A 20379-nucleotide genomic window follows, 5' to 3' on the forward strand; every position below is an offset into this window, starting at 1 on the left:
ATTTTTTTTCTTGGTCCATCTGGCTAAAGGTTTGTCATTTTGTTAATCTTTTCAAAGAAAAAACTTCTGATTTTCTTAATTTTCTCTATTGTTTTTCTATTCTCGATTTTATTTATCTCTGCTCTAATCTTTATTATTTCCTTTGTTCTGCTACTTTGGGATTTAGTTTTCTTTTGCTAATACATTAGGTTGTAAGCTGTTGATTTGAGATCTTTCTTCTTTTTAAAAAAATTTTATTTATTTATATTTTTAAATTTTTGGCTGCATTGGGTCTTCATTGCTGCATGCAGGCTTTCTCTAGTTGCAGCGAGTGGGGGCTACTCTTCATTGCAGTGTATGGGTTTCTCATTGTTGTGGCTTCTCTTGTTGCGGAGCATGGGCTCTAGGCACGCAGGCTTCAGTAGTTGTGGCACATGGGCTCAATAGCTGTGGCACGCGGGCTCAGTAGTTGCAGCTCACAGGCTTAGTTGCTCCACGGCATGTGGGATCTTCCTGGACCAGAGCTCTAACCCGTGTCTCCTGCATTGGCAGGCGGATTTTTTTTTTTTTTTTTTTTTTTTTTTTGCGGTACGCGGGACTCTCACTGTTGTGGCCTCTCCCGTTGCGGAGCACAGGCTCCGGACACACAGGCTCAGCGGCCATGGCTCATGGGCCCAGCCGCTCCGCGGCATGTGGGATCTTCCCAGACCGGGGCACGAACCCGCGTCCCCTGCATCGGCAGGCAGACTCTCAACCACTGCGCCACCAGGGAAGCCCGGCAGGCGGATTCTTAACCACTGTGCCACCAGGGAAGTCCTCTTTCTTCTTTTTTAATGTAAGCATTTATAACTATAAATTTCTCTGTTAGCACTGCTTTCACTGTGTTCCTAAGTTTTGGTATGTTGTGTTTTCATTTTCATTCATTTTTACGTATTGTATGATTTCTCTTGTGATTTCTTCTTTGACTCGTTGGTTGTTTAAGAGTTTGTTGTTTAATTTCCACATATTTGTGAATTTTCCAACTTACTTTCTGCTATTGATTTCTAGTTTTATTCCACTGTGGTTAGAGAAAATATATTATGATTTCAATTTATTGAGACCATTTTGTGGCCTAACATGTGGTCTATCCTGGAGAATGTTTCATGTGCACCTGAGAAGAATATATTTTCTGCTGTTGTTGGGTGGAGTACTACTATGTCTAGTAAGTTTGTATTGATAGTATTGTTCAAGTCCTCTATTTCCTTGTTGATCTAAAAGTGGGGTATTGAAATCTCCAACTATAATTGTAGAACTTCCTCCTTCAATTCTGTCAGCTTTTGTTTCATGTAATTTTGGGCTCTGCTTTTAGGTGCATGTGTGTTTATAATTGTCATAATTTATTGATGGATTGACCATTTTATCATTATAAAATGATAAATGTCCTTCTTTATTTCTAGTAACAATTTATGTCTTAAAGTCTATTTTTCTGTTGTAAGTATAGCCACTGCAGCTCTCTTTTGCTTGCTATTTGCATGATACATCTTTTTCCATTCTTTTACTTCCAATCTATTTGTGTCTTTGAAGTGTGTCACTTGATAGCATATAGTTGGATCATTTAAAAAATCCGTTCTTCCAAAGTCTACTTTTAATTGAAGTGTTTAATACATTTACATTTAATATATAATTACTGGGACTTCCCTGGTGGTGCAGTGGTTAAGGATCTGCCTGCCAATGCAGGGGACACAAGTTTGAGCCCTGGTCCAGGAAGATCCCACATGCCGTGGAGCAACTAAGCCCGTGTGCCACAACCACTGAGCCTGCGCTCTAGAGCCTACGAGCCACAACTACTGAGCCTGTGTGTCACAACTACTGAAGCCCACACACCTAAAGCCTGTGCTCCACAAGAGAAGCCACCACAATGAGAATTCCGTGCACCGCAATGAAGAGTAGTCCCCGCTTACCACATACTAGAGAAAGCCCACACGTAGCAATGAAGACCCAACACAGCCAAAAATAAATAAATAAATACATTAAAAAAAAATATATATATATATATATAATTACAGATGAGGTAGGGCTTATGCCTGCCATTTTGCTATTTATTTTCTATATGTCTTATGTAGTTTTTGTTCCTCTATTCCTTCATTGCTACCTTATTTTATAGTAAATAAATATTCTGTGGTGTAGCATTTTAATTCCCTTGTTGTTTCTTTAAATATATTATTTTGTGAGGTTTTTTTAGTAGTCGTCCTGGTGATTACAATTGACATTTTAATGTATAACAATCCACTTCAGATTAATATCAACTTACTTGCAATAATCCAAAATATTTACTCTTACATAGCTTCATTGCTTTGGTATCCTCTTGTGCTGTTATGTCAGCAATAACAGCAATAATGATATAACAAATTATATCTTTATATGTGTATGCCAATCAACACAAGCTTATAATTATTACTTTATACAGTTATCTTTTAAATCAGGTAGAAGAGCTACAAACAAAAAATACATTTATACCATCTTTTATTATTACCTATAAGTTACTTTTACCATTGCGCTTTGGTTTTTTTTTTTTTTTAAAGAAATCCTTGGGGGTTTTTTGTTGTTGTTATTTTTATTTTATTTATTTTTATTTATTTATTTATTTATTTGGCTGTGTCAGGTCTTCGTTGTGGCACATGGGATCTTCATTGTGGCATGCAGGATCTTTCATTGTGGTGCACAGGCTCTCTAGTTGTAGCATGCAGGCTCCAGAGCACTTGGGCTCAGTAGTTGCAGCATGCAGGCTCTCTAGTTGTGACATGCAGCTCTTGGGCATGGGGGCTTATTTGCCCCGGGGCATGTGGGATCTTAGTTCCCTGACCAGGGATTGAACCTGTGTCCCCTGCATTGGAAGGCAGACTCCTAAGCACTGGACACCAGCGAAGTCCCACCATTGCTCTTTATTCCTTTTTGTGGATTTGAGCTACTATCTAATATTCTTTCATTTCAGCCTGAAGGAGTCCCTTTAGTATTTTCTTGTAGGGTAGATGTGCTTGCATTGAATTCTGTCAGTTTTTGGTTATTTGGGAATGTCTTCATCTTGCTTTCTGTTTTGAAGGAGAGCTTTGCCAGACATAGAATTCTTCTTTGACAATCTTTCTCTTTCAGCACTTTGAATATAACATTCCTCTGCTTTCTGCACTCCCTAAATTCTGATAAAAATTCAGCTGTAAATCTTATTGAGGAGCCCTCATATGTGATGAGTCGTTTCTCTCTTGCTGCTTTCAAGATTCTCTGTTTTTGACTTTTGACAGTTTGATCATGATGTTTCAAGGTGTATTTCTCTCTGAGGTTATCCTACTTGGAGTTTGTTGAGCTTTTAAAAACATCACATTTAATTCCTCTCCCCAAATACCAAGTATCAGTGAGTTCTGGTAACTTTACCTCCAAGTATATAGTTAAATCTTTTACTTCTTTCTGTCTCCTCTGCTACTACCCTCACCTAAGTCATCATCATCTCTTACTTGGACCAGTGGAGTATCTTCCACCCTGGTCTCCCTGCTTCTGCTTCCAGTTCATTCTTTTTTTTTTTTTTTAATTTTTTTTCATTTTTAAAAATGTATTTTATTTTTGGCTGTGGTGGGTCTTCATTGCTGTGTGGGCTTTCTCTAGTTGTGGCAAGTGGGGGCTACTCTTTGTTGCAGTGCATGGGCTTCTCATTGCTGTGGCTTCTCTTGTTGCGGAGCACGGGCTCTAGGCATGCGGGCTTCAGTAGTTGTGGTACACAGGCTCAGTAGTTGTGGCACGTGGGCTTAGTTGCTCTGCGGCATGTGGGATCTTCCCAGACCAGGGTTCGAATCCATGTCCCCTTCATTAGCAGGTGGATTCTTAACCACTGTGCCACCAGAGAAGCCCTCCAGTTCATTCTTTATCAGGCAGAGTAGTCTCCTTAAAATATTAGTCCAATTACTATGTTTCCCTGCTTAAAACCTCCAGACTTCCCATTTCACTTTGAATAAGTTCTGAACTTAGTCCTTTCATGATCTGGCTCTGCTACTTCTCTATCTTACCTCCCTTCTCCAGTGTATGCAGCTACCCTGTTTCTTCTCTTGAATATTTCAAGCTCAGAACTACCTCAGGGCCTTCACACCAGCTGTTCCTTCTGCCTGGGGGCTTCACCCAAGTTTAGCTCCCTGTCTTCAAATAGGTCCCAGCTTGAATGTAACCTCAGGAAGATGTTCCCCGCTTACTCTCTATCACATCATGAGTTTTTTTCATGTTTATATGTTTGTCTTCTATCCACACTGTCCGCTGGAATTAATCTCCACTTAAGAGAGTAACTTGGCTATCTTCCTCACCGTTGTATCTCTGGCACCTAGAATAGGGCCTGACACATTGTAGGTGCCCCAAATACTTGTTGAGTGAATAGAATGAATGGTAATACCTGTGCTTAACAGGAAGACCTCTTCCAAGGCCTTCCGTATAAGGAGAGTTGATGCTGGAGTCCCCTAAGTCTATAGAGGGTCCAGGTCTGCCTTCACCACCAGCAGAGACTTCATCCCAGTTTGCCTTCGATTGAGTTGCATTTTATCACTTCAATTCATTCATCATTGATCATCCAGCTACAGTTTCCATGGCAACCCTCAACTAAGCAGAATATTCCATCATCCAGGACACTCTCTATCCCAGCCTTGTCAGAGCACCCAGTTCACTATCAAGGTGTTTTCCAGCCTCTAGCAAAGGGTAAGGTCTTGGGTGGGGAAACAGAGGCCTTGGGTCTCTTTTAGATGGGAGGCTCAAGGCATAAGAAATTCACTGGATTTCACGGCTGATTCTTGTTTCTGCTTTTCACTGGATTTCATGGCTGATTCTTGTTTCTGCTTTTATGTCAGGAAAGCCAAACCTCCAATAGGAGGACCAGCCTGCAGCAGTGGTAAGGAGAGGTGAAATGTTTCATTTTCCCACATCGCGTCAGGAAGTACTTTGGTCCCGTGTTCTGGGTTCAGAGCTTCTCCAGTTGTAGGAAGGAAGTTACCTGGCTCAGCAGGGGTTCAAAGCCCTTATGCAAAGTTTTGCTCCTGTTAGAAGCAGTGCCGGGGAATCAAGTAAGGTAAGCTCAGTGTCTGGCATGGGTATGAAATAAGGTAACTCCTCAGTGCCTTTCAGGGGGAGATCTGAGTAGCTTCATCATGAAGGAGATTCCAAATAAACTGCTCTCCACCTGACCTCAGCACTTTGGATTCCAAAGACCCCCCAAGCAGGGAATCTGGCCTAATTTCATGTTCAGCCCAACACTAATGATTGAGTTCCTGCCAAGTCATAACGTACAACATTGAAAATAGACTCCAGGAACCTCAGTGACCCAGTCATGATCTTGGTTTTAGAAGTCACGGCTTCCATTTTGGCCTATCAAGTACACCAAGCACATAGCGTCATTTGGCCCCAGGATTGGACTCTGCTCCCTTAGAATAAAAATTTAGACATTGCCACTCGGGAAGGGGACAAGCTGAGTTATACCCTGCAGCTACTGAAATAAAGATACAAAAATAGAAAGTGGGGGTGAGGGAGGCATACCTAACATTTGTGGAGATGGGGAAAATATCAACACACCTGCCAGGGCCAGGTGGACACAGAGAGGTAGCATGGGAGAACACATCGGCCCTCGGAGCCAAAAGCCAGAAGGCAGGGGGTGGGTGGAAGGGCCTTCAGAGCCACAGGCCGGCTTGTATCCCAGCTCTGCCCTTTGTCAGCTGTATGATCCCAAAGTCACTGTTTAATTGTTCCACGTATTCACCTGTGAATTGGGATGAACTCTTTCAGGGGGTCGTGAACAGGATTAAACGAGATTTTAATGCAGAGCACACAGAGTAGATGCTGAACAGGTGTCACATCTGGGACAGGGCACTGAGGGTCATCTAGCTAAGCTTGATTCCCAGTTGAGATGACAGGGACAGGCTGGGGACAGAGAGGCTGGGAAGAGCCTGCAGGGCATCCCCAGACGGAGCCTGGAGTTGAGGAGGGAAGGGCGCAGTCCAGCACCACACCCTCCTCCAAGCGTCCTCAGCTCCCCTGGGGCCACCCCCTGGGGCTCGGCCCAGTCTAACCAGAGAGGACAACCTCCTGCCAGGGTTTGCAAAGCACTAGCCCTCGCTGCCCTCAGCCCCGGACAAGGAGAAAGCAGACATCAAGGCATCTTCCAGTGCATTTTAATCAAAATTCCATCATTAGAAGAGTTCTTGTAGCATACAGTGTTAGGATGGGCATGTCGACTTGGTCCTACAAATGGAATATCCACAGATTTGCACTTCAAACATGTATGAAAAATAAAATATATAATATTTAGCTGTATAAATTTCCCCACTAATCACCTTATCTTTAAAATAAATTACTACCTCTGTCCAATAAATTAATCAGCCTGGAGTCACTAAGCAGACATCAGCCAAATGACATCCGTTTCCTGAAAACATTCTGGGGGAAATACTGGAGACAGTCAAATGCTTACAGGAATCAACATGAATTAAAACTAGCATGTCCAAAAAAAAACAAAAAACAAAAAAAAACTAGCACGTTCCTCACGGTGGGGCGAGACATCAAAAATGGGAGCCAGCTAATGGCTGCTCTTTTCTGTCGGGAAAAAAAAAATCAATTCTCCAAACCACACCGAATGGTTGTAAAAGCTGCAACTGAACTTTTGGCACCAGTGGAGAAAAGACACCTTTCAAAGCCATACCCAACCAGGATTCTGCCAAAGCATGGGTCAGAGGGAGAGGTGACAGAGGGGGAGGGACAGCTGCCATGGCCCTTCTCCGTTCTGAGTTCCCACTCACAGCCCCCTCTCTGGAGCCATGGATGCCCCCTCCACCTTGGAGAAGGCAGGGCATTGTCCGGGCAGCCTGCCTTCCTCAGTAAACTCAAGAGTTCCTGGGACGGAAAGATTCACAGCATAAAGAACATCAAGAGAAAGGCCCTTTTGGGGGGAGGGTGGAACGGGGGGGGCGGTTTGCTGCGTGCTCAGTTGACAGCAGGGTGTACTCAACACACAAGGGATGCGGCCACTCCAGCGGGACGGATGCACAGCCTCTGAAGGGGACGGACAGACGGCGCACACAAGACACCAAGGATCCGAGAGGGTGGGCAGGGCTGGGGTGAGCTAGCATTTACAGGGGTGCTGAACAGGGCTTTAAGGACAAGAGTCCCTTCACAGCAGAAGTCAGAAATCCACCCACCTGCGGCTCAGGGCTTCTTCCCCCTCCCCCAAACCAACAAAATCTTGGTTAGGAACAAATAAGCTGGTGACAAACGCCTCAGGGCTTAGAGATGCCCTGGGAACGGGCTTTGGGGGTCCCGGCGCACTATGGCAGGAGGTTTATACACAGTTCCACCGGGGGAGTAAGGGGAACGGCCCGACCCCTGCCTCCTGGACAGAGGAGCAGGTGGCTACAAGTCAAGGAGACGCTCCTCGCAGGTCTCCACTGGCCACTTTGAAGCCCCTCCAAACACATCCACGTTGTTGTCCACCCAGGGGATGATGTTGCCCGGCATGTTCGTGGAGCAGTTGGCGATGTTGATGATTTCTTGTGCACGAAGGACGCGGTCCCATATGTTGAACTGGCTGAGCTCCCCCACGAATGCCTGCGTGGCATCGAACCTGCCCCCAACCGTGTCCTGGGAAAGAGGAACAGACTGCATCGGGGCAGGCTCACAGGCAGACACATCTGCTACCTGTCCCAGTGCGTGACCGGCTTCAGGGGAGGTGGGGGGGATGCCAGCCTGGGGGGGAGATGGGGACTGGGGCACCTTCCTGACTCGCCAACTCAGATCGCAACCCGTGACCACTGATTCCTGCCAGGTCCAAAGCTTTAGGGCACGTCAGGCCTGGGAAATGGCGTGACTCAAACCGGCCCATTTTAGGGAGGGAAAACTAAGCAGAGAGATCCTTGCCCAAGGCCCCAGAGCGAGGACTGGACCCGGGTCTCCAGACTCCCAGCCCCTCCCAGGGGAGAAGAAACAGGGTAGTGGGGAGCAGGGAGAGCCAAGGGCCCAGACTCAAAGCCCTCCAGAGGACCTGCAGTCTATTCCCTCGTTTTCCACCAGGAAACCCCAAACACAGACTGAAACATGAATTCTCATCTGCCCAAGAGCAGACGGCCTCTGACCCAGATGGCGAGTTTTCTGAGCGTGGTCTCTGAGGCCTGGCCCCATCTCACCCACAGGCGTTATTCCCCAGGTGCCCTTGCTGGGGATCAGGGTCGTGACCCTGAGCTGGCAGCTCCTGGAAGATGCCAATACCAGCCAGTGCCCGGCATCCAGAGTCAATGCAGTGGCCGGCAGAGGCCAAACAGCTGAAGAGATGGCCCGGGGTTGCTACATAACCCTGGGCCTCCAGGGTCACTCCTGCTCACCTGTATCGGACAGACTCCATTCTAGAATCTGTCTGAACCCACCACACCGACTTGGTCCCTGCCAGAAAGGGCAGGATGTGTCCCCATCCCTGCTCTCAGCCCCTTAGGCCACAGGATAGCACGGGCTGAGCCGGCAGGGATGCTGGCCACCCAGGCTGGTCGTCGCGCTGCGGTGGCCAGGGCCAGGTCCGGCAGGCAGACAGACAGCTGAGCAGGGCCAGGGGCAGCCCGCAGGCCCGGCCGTGTGCTGCTTGGCCTGCCAGCCGCTCCTCCCGGCACCCCACCTGCACCCACCTGCTCCTGCCCGAGAATCAGCACACCACCCGGCTTGATGGGGTGCCACGGGGCCAGGTTCTCCCCGGTGCCCAGCTTCTCCCCATCCTGGAAGGCCTCCCACATGCCGTCCCGCGTTGTCCAGGTGACACAGATGTGGTGCCACTTGCCATCACTGACAAACAGGGGCAGCTGTGCGACCTGTGGGCGGCAACGTGCAGGTGAAGGCCCCCTTGGGGTTCCCAGGAGTCTGACCTGGGGGGACGGAGCCCCTGGGCCCACTGCTGCTCCCCTTCTATGCTCTGTGGGTAACATGCCCGATCTTGCCCAGCTCAGAGTGACCCCTTGGGCTGGAGACACCACATGTGTCACAGACTCTTAAGAGGAAAGGGGCAGCTTGGGTACACACCCTGACCCCAGGGTGACCTGCTTTCAACTGGACACCCTTGGACCTGGGCTTGGTTAAGGGACTAGGATTCTGTGCAGACCAAGCAAATGTGACAGTCGGCTCACCACCCCACATACGGGTCCTGAACGTCCCTTACTGGAGAACCTAAAGGGAAGTCAGGACTCTACTGGACCAGTTTCTTTGGAAAACAGACCAGGCATCTACCCTCTGCACACAAAGTCCCTTGTGGCACTTGGGGATCTGCATGTATGTGAGTGGAGGGGGGTAGGGGGATGCGCGTAGAACTGGGGGGAGGGCCTTTCCCACCCACACTGTCTCCTGGCAGTCCTGTGAGCGCTCTACAGACCAGTTCGCCTGTGAAGCACTGTGTTGTTACTACTGGTGTCCTAGCAACCCGGAGTTCCCTCCCAGAAACGGGCTATTTACACGAGAGGAAAACAAGGCTCTCGGCCTTGCCTCCTCCAAGGGCGTTATTTAGAATAATTAATCCCTAGCTCAAGGATGTGGTCACCGCTGGAAAGAGCCGTGAAGGTGGATTCCACAGCGTTTCCCACTTCAGTTCCAGCCAGGGCGGTTTCGTAAAGACAGACAGGGTGGGAGGCCATTGCCTGGTGAGCGCTCTGGGGGCTCAGGCAGCCAGGGCGCTGGTGCAGCCGTTCACCACTCAGCTCCAGCAAGGAGGGTGTGAGGGTGCAGTGCGGATGACGTGGAGCCTGACTTAAGTTTAGGTGAGGCTGTTGGAGGGCCCCGCAGATGCTCAGAGCTGATCTCTTGAGGAGACCGCGTTCCTGAATGTCGAAATAAGCCAGTCCATCAGAAAGGGGACATTTACTCTGTAAAAGGCAGGACTATAGGGATGGGGACAGGTGGGTGGTTGCCATGAGCTGCGGTAGGAGCAGGAGGTGACTACAAAGGGCAATGAGGAAATTTGGAGGATGATGAAACTGTTCTAGATTTTAATTGTGGTAGATACAATAATTGTATGCATTTGTCAAAACTGGTTGAACTATACACTAAAAAGTGTAAATTTTATTGTCTATAAATATATTTCAAGCCCCCCCCACTAAAAGATGTGCTCATGAGAAATATCACACACTCATACACACACACACACACACACACACACACAAATACACACTCTCCCCTAATCGGTGCAGCCCCGGGGAACAGCCCTCACTGACCGGCCTGAGGGTCCGTGACAATTCAGGCTAGCACGCAGAGACCCAGCTTGTTCTGTTCCTTCTGTGGCCTCTGTGCCTGGACCCTCTGCTGCTTCCTGGCAGGATTCACAGCTTGGATCTCCACAAGCTGCAGCTGCCTGCCCTCCGCCCCCTACCCAGCCACCTGCCCAGAGTGGGACTGAGTCAGGGCAAAACTGTCCCCACTGTGAGGAGGACAGCCCCGTGGCCAGACGTCAGGCTCCCTGCAACATCCCAACCTCGGTGGCCACCAGGATGGGGGGGTGGCCGTCCCAGCAGGCCTCACCTTGTCGTTGATAAGCAGCTCAATGGGGTTGTTGCCCCACTCTATCAGCACGATCTCGTTGGCCTGCCCGGGCACCGCGTAAGAGAACGGGGTGCCGATGCCCGGCGAGGCGCTGGACCGCAGCCACAGGCAGATGGTGAAGGCGTACAGCTCGGGCAGCGTCTTCTTGACCTTGCCGTACAGGTAGTTCGTGCGGAGGGGCAGGGACACTTTGAAGGCATCAGGCGACTTGAAAGCACTGTTGCCTGGGGTGGGGGAGACGGGGGCAGCAGCATGTGAGCCCCCCCCTTCCCTCTCAACCACAACCCAGAGCGGCAGCCCACCCGGACCCCCGCCCGGCCTACCCGCGGGTCCCCCAAGCAATGGAGCACCTGCTACTGACCGGCTGCTGTTCAGTGCTGAAGCTCCAGTGGGAAACAAGCATATCCTCACTCTTGGAAGCTCAAGGAAGTGGGTAGGGGCAAGCTGGATTTAACTTTCTGGTTAAATTAAGCCAGAAACCCTGCTCCTTCCACTGTTTGCTTGAAATCCCGGCCCCTTCAGCAGGGCTGGGTCAGGGGCCTCCTGGGCTTGGAGGCAGGACATCTTACAGGAACCCAGGCGCTCCATAGACACTTGTCTCTCAATGAGTCCATGTCACTTCTCCCCCTGAAGAATCACCACCGCCCGAGGCGACGGAGCCAGGCACCCATGACTCGACACTACAACTTAACTCAGAAGGGGCTTTTGGACTAAATCCCTGGTGTGAATTGCTTTGCTCATGATTTGCCCTGCTCTCCTCAAGAGGAAACCAAGTTGATGGACCGTCTCCTGCAGTCTGGAAGCAATGGGAGGCAGGGAAATGCAGAGGCTCCCTCTCTACGGAGGCTACCCACCCGCCAGGATCTTGACCCTTGAGGCCTGCTTGGGGCCGTCCCCATGTAAATGGCACTTCCCAGACCTTTTGAAAACGAGTGATACTCTTAAACAGGTCTAAGTCATTTTCAGTACAGTTTTGATTTAAGCTCAAAATTAATGGCAACATCATAAATAAACACGCAAGAAGACAAGCCCCTGCCTGGTTATCACAGATCTCAGAGTTTGCAGGGGACTGGTGACTCCGGGAGCTGTCACGGCAAAAGCTTCCCTCTTATTTGGGAACCAGGCGCTGCCAGGGAAGGAACCTAAATGCCTTTCATTCATTCAACAAGTATTTATTAAGCACCCACAAGGGGCCAGATGGTCCCCATCTCTGTCAAAGACAGGCAGGCTCTCCCGGCCTGGAACCAAACTGCCCATGTCACTGGTGGACTAAATCTGTCCCTTTCTTGCCCCGCTCTGTAGAACAGGACCTAGAGTGGATGAACTTTCTCCGTCACAATCCCCCAAACTCATTTTCTGCCATGGTAAGGAACACGTGAGAGAAGCTCTTCGGTGCCATGGTTCACACGTACCGAAGGACCTTCTGCAAAGGAAGGCAGCAGGGCCCAGTGTCACCCTTCCAACCTCTCCGGAACAGATAGCATAGAAATACTAGAATCTGGGCTTCACACGTAGTATTTACTTCTATCTGCTGGTTGTGCAGTCTTGCCTGATCCATCCTGACCTCCCAAGGCTGTGGAGCACCTGGCAAGGGCTGGGAAGACTTTGTTGCCTGGGGAAGCCGAGGATGGGGCCAGGCTAGAGGTTAGGCTGACACGGGCCCCACATGAGGCTGAAGCAGAGCTAAGAGAGAGAACCAGAAAGCCCCAACTCCCCGATTTTGCAGGCTGCACAGTGGGGGCACCGTGGGACTTACCCCAGGTCACGCAGCCCGTGAGTGACAGAACCAGGAACAGAAGTCCCTCTTCCCACTACACGCAGGTGTGAGTATTTAATCTGCAAATGCTCATGTTTTCACGAGATGTGATTATCTAATAGAGAGAAATGGCTTCTCTCCTTGCAGGTGGGCAGACTTGCTGACTTAATAAGGCTCGGTGTCAGTAATTTCGTTAGCTTGGTGACAACAGAGGTTTCATCAGCGCTGGGAGAGCCGAGGGGTGGCCATACCTCGAAAGCCGGTGCCCTCTACTTATATAAAACAGCGTGGAGGTTCAGAGGAAACTCAGTTAAAACCAATTAAGGAATGAAAAGCCCTGACCAATAAATCAGAGACTGCAGGTGGCAGACAAGCCAAGGAGGGGGGTGGCTTGAGGCCAAAGAGACAAGGGTTCCAACGTTTACTTCAACTCTGAGCTCGGCTCTGCCTGGCTGGCGGGCCTGGGTCTGGAGGCAGCCACAGATGAGGAGGTCTCACAACAAAGAAAACGAGCATCCGTGGGACCTGGGTGGCAGGGGCACACGCAGGGTTGGATGCACACCACTGGGCTGGGAGGAGCCTCCCGCCCAGCATGGCCGGAGCTCACATGCCCCTCCAGGCTGCAGCCTTCATGACTCTGGTCCTTGGGGGTTACCACTAACCCCAGCTCTGCAATCTGCCAGCCACGTGAATGCAGGCATCACTTAGCTCTGACTCAGTCCCTCGTCTAACTAGATCCCATCTCACTGGGTTGTTGCAGGGGTTACAGAGGATAGAGAATGTGGAGCTCAGAGGCCGGTGTCTGGTGCAGAACAGGCACTTAACGGGCAGGGGACGATGCACTGAAGGCCAGAGCACCCCAAAGCCCCCACTTTGCATATGGTGGAGGTCTCTCTCCTCTGGGCTCAGCAGGATACTTCTAAGGAACACAGTGTATATCTTACTCATGGCATATTTGGGGCCTGGGAGTTTGCATATCCCTTCACACTTGTCTCATACATGACAGACATAAACTCAGAACTGCCCAGAAGGCAAATCAGTCAGCAGATGATAATTTCCCTCAAAGACTCATCCCACGGTTGGGGGGAGCAAACAGGATTCGAGAATTCTCGTGGTGGGGTCAAAAGGCAGAGGACAGCAAAAGCTGAGCTGCTGCCCAGTGCCAGGGCCTGCGGGCTCTGCAAGAATGGCCAGCCAGGGGGCTTAATGTCGTGCAGTCCAGCTCTAGTTCGAACACGGACTTCCCCTCTGGGCCAGACGAGCTCTGAGGGCTTTCTGTAGCACCAAAGAGCATGGGTGCAGGAATCAGACTGGCTGGGGTGAGGCCTGACTGTTGCTTTCTGGCTGTGAACAGACAGGCTAAGGATGGGAGGGAGAGTCACAAAGTGGCATCTCCTGGGTGGCCCAAGCCATGATGAAGAAACTTAGAGGAAGCCACGTGAAACTCACAACCTCCCTGGAGTCACAGAACAAAACGGGGAGGGGCAGGATTATGTGACTGCGGCTGCTCACCAGCCGGTCCCCTCTCCCCACATGACACGTCTGGCTGAGAACCTCGGAGCACTTTTCTGGTCTATGAAATGGGTATAACAGGAATCCTGTCTCCACACTGTAACTCAGTGGACTTCTACTAACCCACTTCTATTAACACACCTCCTTGTAGCCACTCGGCTGCCATGCCGCGCAGGGTATACAGCCACCAAGGTCTCTGGCAAAGCCCTCCCCTCATTCTACAGCCAACCCTGCTTCAAGCTACTGAGTAACTGCAGTGTCCCTGCTCCCTCAGCCTGCAGGTTCCAGGTCACATGAGGGCGAGGCTGGGCAAGGGAACCCGAGTCACCCTCCCCTGGCCCTGACGCTGCCTTCCTCTCCTCCTGTTCTGTGACAAAGGCCTGAGCTGCAGTTGCCTTGCCTCCAGGGAAGGCTCTTGAGACCTAATGAGCTTCCTGAGGTCACCCAGCAACGGAGGTGAGGCAGAAAGGACTTTTTTTTTTAACTCAAGAATCCAAGTGTAATAATAAGAGTAAGGAAGGAAGGACAGACTTTTCTGGAGGGAGAGAACAGGAAAGGGATGAAGAAGACCTGTGACTTCTGGGATGCTGCTGTAAAAGCGACTAAATCAAATGAAACAGAAACACCATCCCCTTGGGTGACTCCATCTGGCCCTGCGGAGCCAACGTCATTGAAAGAGTAAGTGGACATTCTGCCATTGGACATTCACCTACCCATTCATAAAACTGAGTCATGAGAAATTGCCCTTGTCAGGTTAGTGTATCTGAAAAGACTACAATCTTATATCCACTACCAGCAGACCTAAAACTTCACACCCAGTGCAAGCTGAATGACCTAGGGCCCTTGATCCCTCCCCTTCCTGTCTGTGGAAGAAACTTACCCACCAGAATGTGAGCAGAGAAGAGAAAGATACTCAGAATCTGCTGCAGGGGCTAGTTAAGAAGGGACTGAAATGCCCACCTGGCAGGAGGTCAGGGATTAGGTTGTTTGTCCCAGCTGATCCTGAGTGTCTTGCTTTTCCACGGACAATGCCAGTGGGGCTGGGGGCAGGGTTAATTCTGGAAATGGCTGTTATCAGTCACCCTGATTGTTTGCTTGCTGTTCATGCATGCTGTGCAATTTGGATTCGCATAGTGGGAATAATACAAATGGAAAGTGGTCAGTAATGTCTCACCCTAGAAAGACATTAACGACAAGCTCTTCTTTGGAGACCTAGCAATCCAGTTTAAATTCATCAGCCATAGCTGGGCAAGGAGGAAATTGGGCTAACACAAACACTTCTTGCTGGGACTACATAAGTACAACCTATCAGGTACAATGGTCTCTAACCTGGCTAAAAGAAAAGCCACCTGGCTGGTCACAACTGACCCAGCTGGATTTCGGGACACGTTTTCCTAACCAGAACCTAGTCCTGTTTATGAGCACTATTTTGCTATTACAATTGGCTGAGGAATCCTTTCCAGAATCTTCAGAGCTATAGTACATCTGTTAAGTCAGATATTCCTATAATTTATCATGCAATAAAAGGAATATGAGTAAGTCTAACTACAGACTATAAAACAACAACAACAAAAAACAGCCATGAACCATGTAGTGCCACAATCACCACTGAAAACGGGGGCCTGAGCACAAGTGATGAAAACCAGGCCACTCCCATCAGCCATCAGCCCCCTCCATCCCCACCATCTCTGACAAGTGCCAACAAGGCCAAGTCGGCCCACCTGTGGGGGAGAAACCCCAACTCTGTGCACCATGAAATGACTCAGGTTGAAAAAGCAACACTTCGTCTGAGCAGCGAGAGGCAGAAGGGAGAGGTAGACTGTTGATTGGATGGTAAGGAGTCAGGTGGTTTTCTGCACCCAGGACTGAAGGTTCAGAGGTGACAGAAGAGCAGCCTCAGAGCCGAGCAAACTCAGGAAACTCGGGAGCAGAGCCACTGCCCAAGAGTCAGCAGGCAGGGGTCTGGGAGTGGCCTCGTCTGTCAATGGGCAAGAGGGCTGTGCTGCTGACCCCTCCCGGCCTGCCCTCCCTTACTCTGAGCCCCACTTCCAAGCCAAGAAGGGGCAGCCAAGAAGGAAGACAGTGGGCTGGGGGGCCGGATGGATGTCAGCCAAGGGGCCACAGAGACACTGGTGAAGCACTCACCTCGCTCCAGCTCGGTCACCCTCTGCAGCAGCGCATTCAGGGCGCTCTCGGTCTTCTGGCGGTGAGCCGAAGTCTCGTTGTGGAGCAGGGACTTCTCGTCCTCCAGCTCAGCCACCTTGCTCAGCAGCTGCCTCTCCAGCTCCCCCAGCCGCCGTTGGAGCACCTCCCGAAAGTCGCCGGGCAGCGCCGCGCTGGACACGTTCACTCGGAGCTGGTGCTTTTGGTGGGGGAGGAGCGGACACAAGCGGGAGAAGTATTAAGGCCAGTTAAAAAAAAACTGTAAGGGGCTTCCCTGGTGGCGCAGTGATTGAGAGTCCGCCTGCCGATGCAGAAGACAGGGGTTCGTGCCCCGGTCCGGGAGGATCCCACACGCAGCGGAGCAGCTGGGCCCGTGAGCCGTGGCCGCTGAGCCTACGCGTCCGGAGCCTGTGCTCCACGGCGGGAGAGGCCACAGCAGTGAGAGGCCCGCGTACCGTAAAAAGAAAAAAAAAGGAAGTGTGAGATGTAGCTCTAATGGCCCCCCCACACGGGGAGAAGCTTCCAAAGTGGGAGTATTCAATAGTGCCAGTGGTAGGAAGGGGAGCATTTCACTGATGCTTTTTTTTTTTTTTTTTGGTTGGGGGTATGGAAAGGATTTCATAGTCAGACAAGAATTGCTCTGCTGCGATACTTGAAACTTAGGAATCTCATTTCCCCGCTGAGAAAGCTATTTTTCTCCTCTTACTAAAAGGTCAAAAATTTAACCAACATCTGTCATTCTCAAGTAAAGACCAAAATACAGCTAGGATTAAAAGAGAGAGAGAGAGTTAATCAAATGGTCCTCAAAACTGATGAGCTTTCATCTACCCCCCCGCCCCCCGCAAGCTCCAGTATGGCACAAAGGTGCGTGACTAGGGTGGCAGGGATGTTACTGGAAAATGAGAACTCTAAAGCGTGACTATTCTGAATTCCAGAAATCTTTGCTTTTATTTCTTTCACTCCTCTACCATTTTGCTGGCTCTGAAGGCAGCCAGCCACTGTCTAGCCATGAGTCCTTGGCAAGCTATTTACCCCCTCTCTCTAAGTGCTCCAAATTTTAAATGCAGATTATAGGATCTGCCTCAGGGGGTTGTCGCACGGGTTAAAATTAGATAATATGCCTGGCGCATATTTAGTGTTCCAGAAATGTTAGCTGTTATTAATCATAATGAATCGAAGTATATACAGATGCTGGAAATACTGTATTTAGCCATCACGCCACGGGAAACTCTCAAGTAATTTTGCAATAATTACCACCTGTAATTGAAACCTAGTTTTGCGAAGTAGTATTTTGGTAAACGTGTATAACAGAAACATCCACACTGCTTAAACAGGGCGGAAAGTAAAGATAGAAATTAAATGAACATTTCTCTCTCAAAGTTCCAAACTGCATACGCCTTCCAAGAGAGAAGGGAATAAGGTCCCTTCCCCCAAAGCAATCGGGAAGGGCACCTTAGATCCGCGCAATTTGGGGACAGTGGCTTTGAAGTTAACCAGGTTTCCTCCAAGTCGCGTCTAGTATGGCCGGTGACCCGCCCGCGCTCGCCTCCCGCCGAGACCCCCGGACCACCCCTGCTCTCGTCCAGCCCAACTTGATTTATGAAAGGAAACACCGGACGCCCAGGGCTGCTGACCTCACGCGGCAGCCTCACGTCACCCGACAGAAGCTTCACGAGCGCGTCCTGCTAGGGGAGACTCGGAGATTTGCAAAGAGAGAGAGGAGGCCATCCGCGTTCGCCAGCCCGGACCTCGGGAAGTGAGTGGCCGCACAGCTGGCAGTCCTGGCGCGCGGGGCGATTTAACCCTTCCCTTCCAGTAAGGAGGTGGGGAGGAGGGATGCGAGCCAAGCAAGTAAGTTCCGGAGCAGGACCGAGAACGCCCCTGACCTCGAACCCAGCTCGCCCTGCTTCTGAGCGCGTCCGCGCGGCCGTGTTCCGCACAACCTGGTGGCTGGACCATGCGCCCCTCCTCTGCCCTGAGCCTCGGGGACGTTAACCCAGGGACCCCTCGCCCTGCTACCTCGAGGCTCTCCAGGCGGTCCTTGAGGGTCTGCAGTGAGCGGCTGAGCTGCTCCACGACGTGGCCAGGGTCCCGCGGCAGGTCGCCCATGGTGTCCTTGCCCGAGGCGGCCCGGCCCGGCGCCTTGCCCCCCGCAAGCCCCTCGCAGCGCGCCAGCTTGGCCGTGAGCTCGCGAATGGCCTCGCGTTGCGAACCCAGCGTCTCCTTCTGCTGCACGACGGTCTCACGCAGCTGCAGCACCGCGGCCCGCAGCTCCTCCTCGGGGCTCAGTGCGCCGCCCTGCATGGGCATCGCGGGCAGTGGGCAGCCGGCGCGCGCCGCCTCCGGGGGCAAAGCAGTGCACACGAAGCGGTTGCCGGGCGCCGGGCCGTCTTGGGCCCCGGCGGCCACGGCGAGCGCCACGCCAGCGGCCAGCAGCGCCAGCATCCCGCCGCTGCCGCGCTCACTCCAGCATCCGCGGCCGGGCGGACTAGCGGGCTAGCGGGCGCCGTCGGGGCGGGCGGCGGGGGCGCCTGCGCGGAGGGCTGCGGCCGGGAGCGCCGCTCGAGGGCAGCGTGAGCGCGGGAGCCCGCGGAGCCGCCAGCCGTCGTACAGCTCGCACGCTCTGCCTGGCTCCGCGCTTTGGCCAGGCCGGGCCCGAGCGCCCTTTCTTAAGCTGGAAGGGTGGGGGGGCCCCAGCGCATGGGGAGCGGCGCCGCGAGCTCTGATTGGCCTGGCCTGGTTCACGTCACGCAGGGGGCGGGGCGGGGCGCCTACTCGCGGAGCGGCGGAGCGGCGGAGCGGCGGACCTGGGGGTGGGCGTGTGGGCCATAGCTGAGGCGCGAGCTTGGGCCCCCGGGTCCCACAGGACCGAGGGGCTGAGGTAAAAAAGGCCCTGGGTGCCTTCGGGAGCCTCGGCCGGCGTGTCCAGGCGCCCCTCTGACCCACCCGAGGACGCGGGCGTCGCGGGCTGTGGAGAAGCCAAGAGCCCCCTGGTGCCCCGGCGGCCCCTGGGGCGGCTCTGGGCTGCGGGCGCGGCGCCAGGCCTCGCTCCGCGGTTGCCGCAGCCCCGGGGCGGGGGCGACCCCCATTTCACAAGTGGAGAAAGTGAGGAGGCGCCCGGGCGGGACTAGAACCCTGGGCTGCCGTCGCCCCCCGCCCGCGGCCCCTTCACTGAGAAGGCGGGAAAGAGACGCACGACGGCCGCCTCCGGGACGCCCTCCGCGGCCTCGTCCCCGTCCGCGGCCTCGTCCCCGTCCCCGTCCCCGTCCCCGTCTCGGAAAGAATTCTCAGGTCTGCGGGGACCAGAAACAGGCGCCAGACGCAGGAGGGCGAGGAGGAGTCGCCCGCGCACCCTCGGGCCACGTTGCCTCCAGCTAGGGACGTTCAGTGGGCCGAAGTCTCAAGGCCACGCGCAGGGCTCTGCCGTGCGGGTCCGGCGACAGCCCACCGGCTGGTGACCTTATGCAGCAAGCCCTGGGCTGGATGGGCCTTGGTCCGACCGCAGTCGTCGAGATGGCGCCATGTGGTGAAGCCGTGCGTCACCCTTGTGAATGGGGTGCCCGCCGTGTCCAGTTTCCCCATTAGAAACCACTGTCCTCAGATTCTTGGAGGGTACATCGACGGACAGAAACCCCCAAAGGCAGGAGCAAATTTGTTTCAGAATCTGGGCTGTGGTTTACAAACAAGTTCAGAGAGATTTTGGTGCAAAGCTACAGACGGAACTGGGTTACTGCACATTATAAGTGGAAATCTTTATTTTTTTCTGTTTTTAAGGAATCCTGTGGCAAGGTCATTAATCATATTATCCATTATACGAGAAACAAATGGATTTGTCACTTCTGCACAGAAGCTGAGGTTGATTCTGAAAACAAACTGTATCAAAGTAAATGAAATTATTATGATAATATGAAATAGACTGCAGTGATTAATCTCCAGAAACCGAATTTTAACCTGCTTTGCACTTCGAACAATAGCTTCCATTATGTAAATAGCTGTGGGGTTTTCAAGGATAATGTTGCTAAATTACAAGAAAAAGTTCTATACATGAAAATCTCTTCATGCATAAACATTAGAGACAGGAAATCTGGTCTCCACAACACTCAAGGCAGAGGACAGTGGAAGCGATGATGGTTCAGGTAAGAATATTCACTATAGTAGAGAAGGTGTGGAGTGGGGGTTGGGTGGCTAATGGGCTAATGTCTCTGTTGGTCTGCACCACCCGGAGGTATCAGTTTCAGGTTGTAAGTATGACCTTGAATAGACTCGTTCCTCCTACATCCTTCTTACTTCAACTCTTTGGAAACTCCCCAAGTTCAAATGAGCCCTCATATACACAAACTGCAATAATGAAGTAACAAGGTTGCAAAGCACTTTATAAAATGTCACATTTTAGATAATTCCACAGTGTTCTGCATCCA

The 20379-nt window shown here is 51.6% G+C and overlaps 1 protein-coding gene across 1 annotated transcript; it reads right to left on the reverse strand.

The window, feature by feature from the left end:
• Nucleotides 1-7377: 7377 nt before the first annotated feature.
• NPTX2 (neuronal pentraxin 2) lies at nucleotides 7378-18406 on the reverse strand (the record flags this gene model as incomplete). Its single annotated transcript, XM_079719202.1, has 5 exons — nucleotides 7378-7605; nucleotides 8637-8816; nucleotides 10510-10754; nucleotides 15944-16160; nucleotides 17981-18406. 5 exons carry the CDS (start codon nucleotides 18404-18406, stop codon nucleotides 7378-7380), a joined length of 1296 nt encoding a protein of 431 aa, XP_079575328.1.
• Nucleotides 18407-20379: the final 1973 nt, after the last annotated feature.

This window comes from Hyperoodon ampullatus (assembly GCF_949752795.1).
Source record: "Hyperoodon ampullatus genome assembly, chromosome: 14".
NCBI lineage: Eukaryota > Metazoa > Chordata > Mammalia > Artiodactyla > Ziphiidae > Hyperoodon > Hyperoodon ampullatus.